This window comes from Cyclopterus lumpus, chromosome 13 (genome assembly GCF_009769545.1).
Source record: "Cyclopterus lumpus isolate fCycLum1 chromosome 13, fCycLum1.pri, whole genome shotgun sequence".
Taxonomy (NCBI): Eukaryota; Metazoa; Chordata; class Actinopteri; order Perciformes; family Cyclopteridae; genus Cyclopterus; species Cyclopterus lumpus.
In genome coordinates, this window is record NC_046978.1 from 21,050,289 (window position 1) to 21,063,669 (window position 13,381).

Here is a 13,381-nt window from a genome sequence, read left to right on the forward strand (position 1 = left end):
GGACCATAGAGGGTCAGTACTAGAACAATGGAGGTCAGGACCATAGAGGGTCAGTACTAGAACAATGGAGGTCAGGACCATAGAGGGTCAGTACTAGAACAATGGAGGTCAGGACCATAGAGGGTCAGTACTAGAACAATGGAGGTCAGGACCATAGAGGGTCAGTACTAGAACAATGGAGGTCAGGACCATAGAGGGTCAGTACTAGAACAATGGAGGTCAGGACCATAGAGGGTCAGCACCAGAACAATGGAGGTCAGGACCATAGAGGGTCAGTACTAGAACAATGGAGGTCAGGACCATAGAGGGTCAGTACCAGAACAATGGAGGTCAGGACCATAGAGGGTCAGTACTAGAACAATGGAGGTCAGGACCATAGAGGGTCAGCACCAGAACAATGGAGGTCAGGACCATAGAGGGTCAGTACTAGAACAATGGAGGTCAGGACCATAGAGGGTCAGTACCAGAACAATGGAGGTCAGGACCATAGAGGGTCAGTACCAGAACAATGGAGGTCAGGACCATAGAGGGTCAGTACCAGAACAATGGAGGTCAGGACCATAGAGGGTCAGTACCAAAACAATGGAGTGTCAGGACCATAGAGGGTCAGTACTAGAACAATGGAGGTCAGGACCATAGAGGGTCAGTACTAGAACAATGGAGGTCAGGACCATAGAGGGTCAGTACTAGAACAATGGAGGTCAGGACCATAGAGGGTCAGTACTAGAACAATGGAGGTCAGGACCATAGAGGGTCAGCACCAGAACAATGGAGGTCAGGACCATAGAGGGTCAGTACTAGAACAATGGAGGTCAGGACCATAGAGGGTCAGCACCAGAACAATGGAGGTCAGGACCATAGAGGGTCAGTACTAGAACAATGGAGGTCAGGACCATAGAGGGTCAGTACCAGAACAATGGAGGTCAGGACCATAGAGGGTCAGTACTAGAACAATGGAGGTCAGGACCATAGAGGGTCAGCACCAGAACAATGGAGGTCAGGACCATAGAGGGTCAGTACTAGAACAATGGAGGTCAGGACCATAGAGGGTCAGCACCAGAACAATGCAGGGTCAGGACCATAGAGGGTCAGTACTAGAACAATGGAGGTCAGGACCATAGAGGGTCAGAACCAGAACGATACAGGGTCAGGACCATAGAGGGCCAGTACTAGAACAATGGAGGTCAGGACCATAGAGGGTCAGTACTAGAACAATGGAGGTCAGGACCATAGAGGGTCAGTACTAGAACGATGCAGGGTCAGGACCATAGAGGGTCAGCACCAGAACGATGCAGGGTCAGGACCATAGAGGGTCAGTACTAGAACAATGGAGGTCAGGACCATAGAGGGTCAGTACTAGAACAATGGAGGTCAGGACCATAGAGGGTCAGTACTAGAACAATGGAGGTCAGGACCATAGAGGGTCAGTACTAGAACGATGCAGGGTCAGGACCATAGAGGGTCAGCACCAGAACGATGCAGGGTCAGGACCATAGAGGGTCAGTACTAGAACAATGGAGGTCAGGACCATAGAGGGTCAGTACTAGAACAATGGAGGTCAGGACCATAGAGGGCCAGTACTAGAACAATGGAGGTCAGGACCATAGAGGGTGAGTACTAGAACAATGGAGGTCAGGACCATAGAGAGTCAGTACTAGAACAATGGAGGTCAGGACCATAGAGGGTCAGTACTAGAACAATGGAGGTCAGGACCATAGAGGGTCAGTACTAGAACAATGGAGGTCAGGACCATAGAGGGTCAGTACTAGAACAATGGAGGTCAGGACCATAGAGGGTCAGCACCAGAACAATGGAGGTCAGGACCATAGAGGGTCAGTACTAGAACAATGGAGGTCAGGACCATAGAGGGTCAGTACCAGAACAATGGAGGTCAGGACCATAGAGGGTCAGTACTAGAACAATGGAGGTCAGGACCATAGAGGGTCAGCACCAGAACAATGGAGGTCAGGACCATAGAGGGTCAGTACTAGAACAATGGAGGTCAGGACCATAGAGGGTCAGCACCAGAACAATGCAGGGTCAGGACCATAGAGGGTCAGTACTAGAACAATGGAGGTCAGGACCATAGAGGGTCAGAACCAGAACAATACAGGGTCAGGACCATAGAGGGCCAGTACTAGAACAATGGAGGTCAGGACCATAGAGGGTCAGTACTAGAACAATGGAGGTCAGGACCATAGAGGGTCAGTACTAGAACGATGCAGGGTCAGGACCATAGAGGGTCAGCACCAGAACGATGCAGGGTCAGGACCATAGAGGGTCAGTACTAGAACAATGGAGGTCAGGACCATAGAGGGTCAGTACTAGAACAATGGAGGTCAGGACCATAGAGGGTCAGTACTAGAACAATGGAGGTCAGGACCATAGAGGGTCAGCACCAGAACGATGCAGGGTCAGGACCAAAGAGGGTCAGTACTAGAACAATGGAGGTCAGGACCATAGAGGGTCAGCACCAGAACGATGCAGGGTCAGGACCATAGAGGGTCAGTACTAGAACAATGGAGGTCAGGACCATAGAGGGTCAGTACTAGAACAATGGAGGTCAGGACCATAGAGGGTCAGTACCAGAACAATAGAGGTCAGGACAATAGAGGGTCAGTACTAGAACAATGGAGGTCAGGACCATAGAGGGTCAGTACTAGAACAATGGAGGTCAGGACCATAGAGGGTCAGCACCAGAACAATGGAGGTCAGGACCATAGAGAGTCAGTACTAGAACAATGGAGGTCAGGACCATAGAGGGTCAGTACTAGAACAATGGAGGTCAGGACCATAGAGGGTCAGTACTAGAACAATGGAGGTCAGGACCATAGAGGGTCAGTACTAGAACAATGGAGGTCAGGACCATAGAGGGTCAGTACTAGAACAATGGAGGTCAGGACCATAGAGGGTCAGTACCAGAACGATGTAGGGTCAGGACCATAGAGGGTCAGTACCATAGAGGGTCAGTACCAGAACAATAGAGGTCAGGAACATAGAGGGTCAGTACTAGAACAATGGAGGTCAGTACTAGAACAATGGAGGTCAGGACCATAGAGGGTCAGTACTAGAACAATGCAGGGTCAGGACCATAGAGGGTCAGTACCATAGAGGGTCAGTACTAGAACAATGGAGGTCATGACCATAGAGGGTCAGCACCAGAACAATGCAGGGTCAGTACCAGAACAATGGAGGTCAGGACCATAGAGGGTCAGTACCAGAACAATGCAGGGTCAGGACCATAGAGGGTCAGTACTAGAACAATGGAGGTCATGACCATAGAGGGTCAGTACCAGAACAATGCAGGGTCAGGACCATAGAGGGTCAGTACTAGAACAATGCAGGGTCAGGACCATAGAGGGTCAGTACTAGAACAATGGAGGTCAGGACCATAGAGGGTCAGTACCATAGAGGGTCAGTACTAGAACAATGGAGGTCAGGACCATAGAGGGTCAGTACCATAGAGGGTCAGTACTAGAACAATGGAGGTCAGGACCATAGAGGGTCAGTACTAGAACAATGGAGGTCAGGACCATAGAGGGTCAGCACCAGAACAATGGAGGTCAGGACCATAGAGAGTCAGTACTAGAACAATGGAGGTCAGGACCATAGAGGGTCAGTACTAGAACAATGGAGGTCAGGACCATAGAGGGTCAGTACCAGAACAATGGAGGTCAGGACCATAGAGGGTCAGTACCAGCTGATGGTTTGATGCAACCCACAATTCAATCCCAAGCTAAACTCTCCAGGTGGATTAGTGTGATAAAGACATTCATAAATGAAACGAGTGATCTGTTTGTCTTTCAGCCGCCAACGTTGTGAACGCCTCAGGTGAGTTTTCTGTTTTTCTCTAAAGAAAACCACATCTTACCGACTAAGATCGTCTCTTCAACCGAGTCTGACGGTAAAGGGATGAAATAATTGGTACTAATAGTAAAAGGTACGTCTCTGTCTCCCTCCAGAGTCCGGTGGCGGTGGTGGATCTGCAGGTCAGGAGGAGAACCTCTGCAAGATTTGTATGGACTGTCCCATTGACTGTGTCCTGCTGGAGTGTGGTCACATGATCACCTGCACCAAGTGCGGCAAAAGGATGAGCGAGTGTCCCATCTGCCGCCAGTACGTCGTCCGAGCCGTCCACGTCTTCCGGTCCTGAGCCAGAAACCCTGACCTGAACCCAGGTAAACCACCACACCCAATACATTCCAGTCTGGTCCGAACCACAACTCTGCTTCCATTAAGTTCTCCGTCTCTGTCAGCTCATATGTTTTATTTGTATATTTTCTAGTTAATAAATCTCTTTCTTCTTCTTCTGCAGGATCGCCATCAAAGGAATGAAGTGTAAATGAATCCTGTTTATTTAGCTAACTCTATTTTTCTAGAAGGGAGAAGTGGCCTTATGTGAACGCTGAATGTACAGACTGACTCCACAGCCGGTCCATCACTTTGACCTTTTTAAACTCGAGGCCCAGACTCCTCTGTGCCTCCACTGAAGGGGGTTCTACCAAAGAGACGCTTTACCTGGACAGGTGAGGAGGCCTTGAACTCCCTTATTGCACCCTTTACTTAGTTTACAGTCAGTGACTTTACAACAAGAACTCCGTGAAGTGACGATAAAGCAGTTCGGCCTTCTCTTTTACTCCCACTTCACTTATCAAACCCAAACTGGTAATTAGAGCCGCTTCAGATCAGCCGTTAATCAGAGACCGGACATCAGCACGCCCATTAATCTGCCTTCAGGTGAGATCACCAGCAGGAAGTAAACCTCTGACCTCCAAACACACACTCTGAGCCCGCCCCCAGCCTCAGGTGATTGGTGCTCCACCTGTCAATCACATGTTCACCTTCAGACGTGCAGGTGAGCAGAAAGAAGAACTGATGGATCTGAACGCTGCTGTTTCCTTTCAGATCCTCCATGTCCTTAAAAACTCTTAATTACTGGATGAACAACCAGTTCAACGTGTCTGGAACTCAAGGTTTCCTGGAGAGAACTCTAGGAAAGCGTTAATACTTTAAATGTATTAAAACAAGAATAATTGTCAGAGGAACCGTCACAGCAAACCAACATGAAAAACACAGTTCAACAAATGTGGATGATGAAATATTTTTAAATAAACAAATGTTTATTTTAGTTCAAAATATACCTGTTCTTTCAAGGAAGTTCCGACAATTAGCTTAAATGCTACAGCTAACAATTAGCTTTGTTTTTCGATTGATACAATGAATATTTCTTTGATGTGAAATGTCTTGATAACAAATGAGCAAACTGCCTCACCTACTACCAAAACTGAAGCTCGTGAAGTTTTAACGGTTAGTTGATTGTCATTTCCTCTTTATATTTTCTGGGAATTTGAGGATTTTGGGGACCTTTTGGGGGATTTTATATTCTGTAGTTAAAAACATACGGTTTTGTTTACAGTGTTTTTATACTGGGCTTTGTGACTAAATTAAGGGCAATAAAGAAGCTTGGAGAAGCTTTGAAGCAGCCCTACATCTTTGAAAAGCAGGTTTCTCTTACTATTAAAAGTCCCAGGACGTGTCCCTGAGGAACTCCACTTGTTAGACTAAAAACGACTAAAACAAGTTTGTTTACTACGTTCTTTTATGTCTGGTTTTAATAGAAACAACAGAGGTCCCAGCACGCGTCCCTGAGGAACTCCACGTGTTCTTAAAAGACTAGATAGAACAAGTTGATTTACTAATCTTTACCAGCAGACTGTCTTTAGCAGTGAAACTCTGGTTTGACGTGGACTGAGTCGTCGTAACTCTGAATGCACTAATCTGTTGATGTTTTAACAAAGAAGAGGAACTTGTTCTGCGGGAATTCATTTTTAGTTTTTGGTTGTTCTTTATTATTAAAGGTATGGTTTATTTTTGTTGTGAATATATTTGATTTTCTTTGTTTTTCTGCAATGATGGTTTGTATTTACAACCTTCATGACTTTGGGATTAAACATTCAGCAGCACTGTGGGAGTTTTATTGGACGAAACCCTTCAGGTATCCGTAGCATCGTTATCGTTAGCTGACCAACATGGAAGCTAACGTGCTAACATCCAGCAGGTCTGAAGTGTTGAGGCTTGTTCAGATAAAACAGATTCTACTCTTTTAATTGTGTCATTTAAATAATAGTTTGAGGATCAAAGGGTTCTGGCTTGTGACCACTGGAGGGGTCCCGACCCACAGTTTGGGAACCACTGCCTTAGTCTCAGTGAGACGCTCTGAACATTCAGTTTTAACTCCTGACTTTGTGTTGTTTTTAAAGCTTCACTGTAATCGGTTGAAAATGAAATATTGTAATTTTGAAGAAGCTTTAGTTTTCTGAGTGGACTTTTTTCTAATAAAAGCAGTTCTCTTCCAGTGATGTGTCCAGTGTTTCTTTACATTACCGTGACATTTTCAAGAATTATATTAGTTTTATTTCTGTTTTCAGACACAAGGGTCAAAAAAGCAGAGACTACTGTTTAGAGTACTAAAATATAGCGATCAAGTCTAGTAAACTACAACTAACTCAAAATTAGACTTAAATACAGCTGAAGTACTTTGTTACAATCTACTAGTGATTAATTGTAATGTTTTAAATTAGACCTTGTTCAGTTGTTGACTACACAAGATGTATAATCATTTTTTTAATAGTTTATTATAATTATAATTTTACTTTTATATTCTTTATTTTACTAATTATGTTTTATCTACGAGTATTTTTTTGGGTCACTTAATTAACTCTATGGTTTTGATTGGTTGTTTGGCAGACAGTGGCTGTCCATTGGGTGTTTTGAGGTTGGAGGGCGGGACCTATGCTGCTCATTGGTTAATTGACAGGGCAGTGGGCGGGGCTTAGTTTAAACCGGACTCCCGCTACAGAGAGAGGTGTCAGGTTTCCTCGTGAGATGTGAAGCTAAGCTAAGCTAGCCCTCCATCATCAGCAGCGGAGAGTCTCGATAAACTGACCCGCTCCTGGTTCACCTCAGCGGACCGTCCGTGGACCAGCACCGCGCTGTGGAGGCCGACGTCATGGCGGAGGTAGCGGACAGCGGCTCGGCTCACACCGGGAAGAGGAGACAACCGGCGGGGAGGAAGAGCCGCCGGAGCAAGAAGCCCTCCAGCCGGGTAGGGCTGAGCTAACCTGTTAGCATTAAAGGGGTGCTGTGAACAAACTGCTACCGAGTTATGTGAAGACCTTCAAACTGCGAGCACATTAGATGAAGAACCTTCTACTCAAACTCAACGTGTTTAACTCCTAATGCGAACTTTACACGCTTTAATTCACGGTGACGTCATCACGGTAACTTTTCACAGCAACAAGCTAAGGTGGTCCGGGGAAAGCTTTGACCCCGCAGGATGAACCCGGAAGTACCGCAACAACACAGCTGCTCTTCTTTCTTTCTGTGGTCGTCTAACAGATACATACAGGACTTATTGAGATGTCAAGTATTATTTATTTAGTGGAAGAGGTTTGAACTGTGATTAGTTACCTACATTAAAGGAGTCCAGTTCATGTTTACAGCTGGTCCCGTTAACAGCACTCACTCAGACCTTTATTGTGACTTTCAGCTCCGTAAAGGGTTTAATGATGTATTACGGTGAGAATCCTGTTGATCCTTGATGTAGAATGACTTCAATCAGTACATATTGATTGAAGAGGTTCAAGCTGTGATGGATCAGCTGATGTTCTGTTTCTGCTGTGAAGAGCTTTTGTTGACGCTAAGCTTGACCAGGATGCTTTTATTGTGAAACTCTTGTTGTCTTTCATGTGGCTGAGTCAGGTCTGCTGAGTACCGTTGGTTCTGAAAGCAGTTTGCTGTGTTTGTTGTTTCAGGTGAGTCTGGAGAAAGTTTTGGGCATCAGCACGGCCAGCAGCAGCGGTTTGACCTCTGACCCCAAATCTGGGCTCATCGCCTACCCTGCAGGGTAACCCCGCCTCTTTTGACTCCAACGTATGGTGAAGAGGGCCACGCCCGCCTCGGTGCAAACACGCGGATGAAAAGTTTGCTGTGATTTTCGTTTGAATGAACATCTGTTTGCGTTTCAGGTGCGTCATCGTTCTGCTTCACCCGAAGAAGAACAAACAGCGTCACATCACCAACGTGTCCAGGTAGGTCGGTCTGCTGCACCTCCACCTGCTGCTCTCTCTCAGGACGATGACCTGACAACCTGCGATGTGATGAAGAGACGTAGAGCAGTAAAGACGTGTTTGTGTTTCAGGAAACCCTTCAGCGCTCTGGCCTTCTCCCATGATGGAAAACACCTGGTCACTGGTGAGGTAGGAGCTGAGCGTCGCACTACTGACACTACGGTTGCCTCTGGACAGCAGGGAGGGCAGGTGTGTATAGCTGAGTGTGTGTGTGTGTGTTTCAGAGTGGTCACATGCCCTGTGTGCGGGTGTGGGAGGTGGATGGAGGTCAGGTGGCCGAGGTTCAGTCTCATAAATACGGAGTTTCCTGCGTCGCGTTCTCCACCAACAGCAGCTACATCGTGTCTGTGGGTTACCAACATGACATGACTGTTAGTGTGTGGGACTGGAAGGTGAGGACACAGAGTTGTGTACATTTACTCTTCACATGTGCTAGTAGTACTTTCACTGCAGTAAAAGATCTGAATGTTACTGATTTAGTACCTGTTTTGGTAAATAATTGATAATAAAACATGACTGATATCTGGTCCCTCCTGCCTCTGTGCCTTTGAGCAGAAAGGTGCAATCATCGCCTCCAACAAAGTGTCCAGCCGAGTGTTCGCCGTGTCGTTCTCTCAGGACAACAGCTACTTCGTCACCGCAGGAAACCGACACGTCAAGTTCTGGTACCTGGACGCCTCCAAAGAACGACGGGTACCATCAGCCAATCACAGCTCAGCTACACCAACTGTTGTCTGCTCAGCCAATCGGCAGTCTGGACTAACTATTCTACATCCTGGATCTAGGTGAACAGCACGGTGCCTCTGATTGGTCGGTCAGGGTTGCTAGGCGACCATAAGAACAGCGTGTTCAGCGGGGTGGTGTGTGGGCGTGACCTCATGGCGTCCAGCACCTACTGCATCACCAGCTCCGGTCTGCTGTGTCTGTTTAACAGCAGCCGACACCTGGAGGCCTGGGTCAACCTCAAGGTCAGTGAGGAACACAGAGTACACCAGACCATGTCAAGTACACCAGACCATGTCAAGTACACCAGACCATGTCAAGTACACACACCAGACCATGTAAAGTACACCAGACCATGTAAAGTACACCAGACCATGTCAAGTACACCAGACCATGTCAAGTACACCAGACCATGTGAAGTACACAACCATGTAAAGTACACCAGACCATGTCAAGTACACCAGACCATGTCAAGTACACCAGACACTGTAAAGTACACCAGACCATGTAAAGTACACCAGACCATGTAACGTACACCAGACCATGTCAAGTACACCAGACCATGTGAAGTACACAACCATGTGAAGTACACCAGACCATGTTAAGTACACCAGACCATGTAAAGTACACCATGTAAAGTACACCAGACACATGTAAAGTACACCAGAAACCTGTAAGGTACACCAAACCATGTAAAGTACACCAAACCATGTAAAGTACACCAGAAACCTGTAAAGTACACCAGACCATGTGAAGTACACCAGACCATGTAAGGTACACCAGACCATGTAAAGTACACCATGTAAAGTACACCAGACACATGTAAAGTACACCATGTAAAGTACACCAGACCATGTAAAGTACACCAGACCATGTCAAGTACACCAGACCATGACCATGTAAAGTACACCAGACCATGTAAAGTACACCAGACCATGTAAAGTACACCAGACCATGTAAAGTACACCAGACCATGTAAAGTACACCAGACCATGACCATGTAAAGTACACCAGAAACCTGTAAAGTACACCAGACCCTGTAAAGTACACCAGACCATGTAAAGTACACCAGAACATGTCAAGTACACAACCATGTGAAGTACACCAGACCATGTAAAGTACACCAGACCATGTCAAGTACACCAGACCATGTCAAGTACACCAGACCATGTGAAGTACACAACCATGTGAAGTACACCAGACCATGTAAAGTACACCAGACCATGTCAAGTACACCAGACCATGTCAAGTACACCATGTAAAGTACACCAGACACTGTAAAGTACACCAGACACTGTAAAGTACACCAGACCATGTCAAGTACACCAGACCATGTGAAGTACACCAGACCATGTGAAGTACACCAGACCATGTGAAGTACACCAGACACTGTAAAGTACACCAGACCATGTAAAGTACACCAGACCATGTGAAGTACACAACCATGTGAAGTACACCAGACCATGTAAAGTACACCAGACCATGTAAAGTACACCATGTAAAGTACACCAGACACATGTAAAGTACACCAGAAACCTGTAAAGTACACCAGAAACCTGTAAGGTACACCAAACCATGTAAAGTACACCAGACCATGTAAAGTACACCAGAAACCTGTAAAGTACACCAGACCATGTAAAGTACACCATGTAAAGTACACCATGTAAAGTACACCAGACACATGTAAAGTACACCATGTAAAGTACACCAGACCATGTAAAGTACACCATGTAAAGTACACCAGACCATGTAAAGTACACCAGACCATGACCATGTAAAGTACACCAGACCATGTAAAGTACACCAGACCATGTAAAGTACACCAGACCATGACCATGTAAAGTACACCAGAAACCTGTAAAGTACACCAGACCATGTAAAGTACACCAGACCATGTAAAGTACACCAGACCATGTAAAGTACACCATGTAAAGTACACCAGACACATGTAAAGTACACCAGACACATGTAAAGTACACCAGACACATGTAAAGTACACCAGACACATGTAAGGTACACCAGACACATGACACATGTAAAGTACACCATGTAAAGTACACCAGACACATAAAGTACACCAGACACATGACGCATGTAAAGTACACCAGACACATGTAAAGTACACCAGACACATGTAAAGTACACCATGTAAAGTACACCAGACACATGTAAAGTACACCATGTAAAGTACACCAGACACATGACACATGTAAAGTACACCTGACACATGTAAAGTACACCAGACGCATGTAAAGTACACCAGACCATGTAAAGTACACCAGACGCATGTAAAGTACACCATGTAAAGTACACCAGACACATGTAAAGTACACCAGACCATGTCAAGTACACCAGACACATGTAAAGTACACCAGACCATGTAAAGTACACCAGACGCATGTAAAGTACACCATGTAAAGTACACCAGACACATGTAAAGTACACCATGTAAAGTACACCAGACACATGACACATGTAAAGTACACCAGACGCATGTAAAGTACACCAGACCATGTAAAGTACACCAGACCATGTAAAGTACACCAGACGCATGTAAAGTACAATAGACACATGTAAAGTACACCATGTAAAGTACACCAGACACATGTAAAGTACACACTTACTTCAGAAAGACAGCGTATGTTAACAATCACACCGTATAAACCACAGATGATTAAACCAAATACCATGAATGGTAAATACACCACGTGTAACAATCTGCGCTCTTGGGTTTTTAATGTTCCTTTCATCTTTATTTTCAAAAATAAAAGCTCATCGTTATTTAGGAGTTGTTGTTGTTGTTGTTGTTGACAGACGTCGGCGGCGAGCTGCCTGGCGGTCAGCGAGGACTTAATCTTCTGTGGTTGTGCTGACGGAGCCATCCGAGTGTTCAGTCCATCCAACCTCCAATACATCACCACTCTGCAGCGCCCTCACCGCCTGGGGGTCGACCTCACGCAGATCGGGTACAAATACTACAAACATACTGACCAAGACACCCAATGAATACTCTGATCACTCACCGCGTCTCTGTCTCCACAGCGGCCTGTTACCTGCCGGTTCTGGTGCGCGGTACCCTGACACGTTGGCCGTGACCTTTGACCCCGTGGCCAGACACCTGACCAGTGTGTACAACGACCACAGCGTGTACGTGTGGGACGTCAAAGACGTGAGGAACGCGTGGAAGCTGTACTCAGCTCTGTACCACAGCAGCTGTGTGTGGAGCGTCGAGGTACTGCCCATTCTACTCCTGGAAGTACTTCAGTGCTCATGAATGTACTGAAAATACAACCGGAACTACTTGTGACTCTAGAAACCTGTTAAAGACGCCTATACTAGTGTATGTATACTGGTGTGGTGGTGAGACAGGTCTACTAGTGTATGTATACTGGTGTGGTGGTGAGACAGGTCTACTAGTGTATGTATACTGGTGTGGTGGTGAGACAGGTCTACTAGTGTATGTATACTGGTGTGGTGGTGAGACAGGTCTACTAGTGTATGTATACTGGTGTGGTGGTGAGACAGGTCTACTAGTGTATGTATACTGGTGTGGTGGTGAGACAGGTCTACTAGTATATGTATACTGGTGTGGTCGTGAGACAGGTCTACTAGTGTATGTGTGGTGGTGAGACAGGTCTACTAGTGTATGTATACTGGTTTGGTGGTGAGACAGGTCTACTAGTGTATGTGTGGTGGTGAGACAGGTCTACTAGTGTATGTATACTGGTGTGGTGGTGAGACAGGTCTACTAGTATATGTATACTGGTGTGGTGGTGAGACAGGTCTACTAGTGTATGTGTGGTGGTGAGACAGGTCTACTAGTGTATGAATACTGGTGTGGTGGTGAGACAGGTCTACTAGTGTATGAATACTGGTGTGGTGGTGAGACAGGTCTACTAGTGTATGTATACTGGTGTGGTGGTGAGACAGGTCTACTAGTGTATGTGTGGTGGTGAGACAGGTCTACTAGTATATGTATACTGGTGTGGTGGTGAGACAGGTCTACTAGTGTATGTGTGGTGGTGAGACAGGTCTACTAGTGTATGTATACTGGTGTGGTGGTGAGACAGGTCTACTAGTGTATGTATACTGGTGTGGTGGTGAGACAGGTCTACTAGTGTATGTGTGGTGGTGAGACAGGTCTACTAGTATATGTATACTGGTGTGGTCGTGAGACAGGTCTACTAGTGTATGTGTGGTGGTGAGACAGGTCTACTAGTGTATGTATACTGGTTTGGTGGTGAGACAGGTCTACTAGTGTATGTGTGGTGGTGAGACAGGTCTACTAGTGTATGTATACTGGTGTGGTGGTGAGACAGGTCTACTAGTATATGTATACTGGTGTGGTGGTGAGACAGGTCTACTAGTGTATGTGTGGTGGTGAGACAGGTCTACTAGTGTATGAATACTGGTGTGGTGGTGAGACAGGTCTACTAGTGTATGTATACTGGTGTGGTGGTGAGACAGGTCTACTAGTGTATGTGTGGTGGTGAGACAGGTCTACTAGTATATGTATACTGGTGTGGTGG

At 46.1% G+C, this 13,381-nt stretch overlaps 2 protein-coding genes across 6 annotated transcripts in view; both read left to right on the plus strand.

Moving 5' to 3' along the window:
• The window catches only part of rffl (ring finger and FYVE-like domain containing E3 ubiquitin protein ligase), a 14,509-nt gene extending 8,154 nt beyond the window's left edge, over positions 1-6,355 (plus strand). Inside the window, exons 6-8 of the mRNA XM_034547811.1 lie at positions 3,808-3,831; positions 3,963-4,178; positions 4,316-6,355. Coding sequence (XP_034403702.1) covers positions 3,808-3,831; positions 3,963-4,153 — 215 coding nt within the window. The 3' untranslated portion in view covers positions 4,154-4,178; positions 4,316-6,355. The remainder of the gene's footprint in view (positions 1-3,807; positions 3,832-3,962; positions 4,179-4,315) is intronic.
• Positions 6,356-6,831: 476 nt separating this feature from the next.
• wdr62 (WD repeat domain 62) overlaps positions 6,832-13,381 on the plus strand; it is a 30,109-nt gene continuing 23,559 nt past the window's right edge. For 4 of the 5 annotated variants that reach the window (XM_034547807.1, XM_034547806.1, XM_034547809.1 and 1 more), the window contains exons 1-9: positions 6,832-7,105; positions 7,815-7,906; positions 8,028-8,090; positions 8,201-8,258; positions 8,354-8,521; positions 8,685-8,822; positions 8,915-9,097; positions 11,667-11,818; positions 11,895-12,084. In XM_034547807.1, the coding sequence (XP_034403698.1) occupies positions 7,010-7,105; positions 7,815-7,906; positions 8,028-8,090; positions 8,201-8,258; positions 8,354-8,521; positions 8,685-8,822; positions 8,915-9,097; positions 11,667-11,818; positions 11,895-12,084 (1,140 nt within the window). In that variant the 5' untranslated portion in view covers positions 6,832-7,009. Of the gene's footprint in view, positions 7,106-7,814; positions 7,907-8,027; positions 8,091-8,200; positions 8,259-8,353; positions 8,522-8,684; positions 8,823-8,914; positions 9,098-11,666; positions 11,819-11,894; positions 12,085-12,152; positions 12,783-12,883; positions 13,320-13,381 lie in introns of those variants that run through there. The other variant, XM_034547810.1, reaches the window with a different exon arrangement.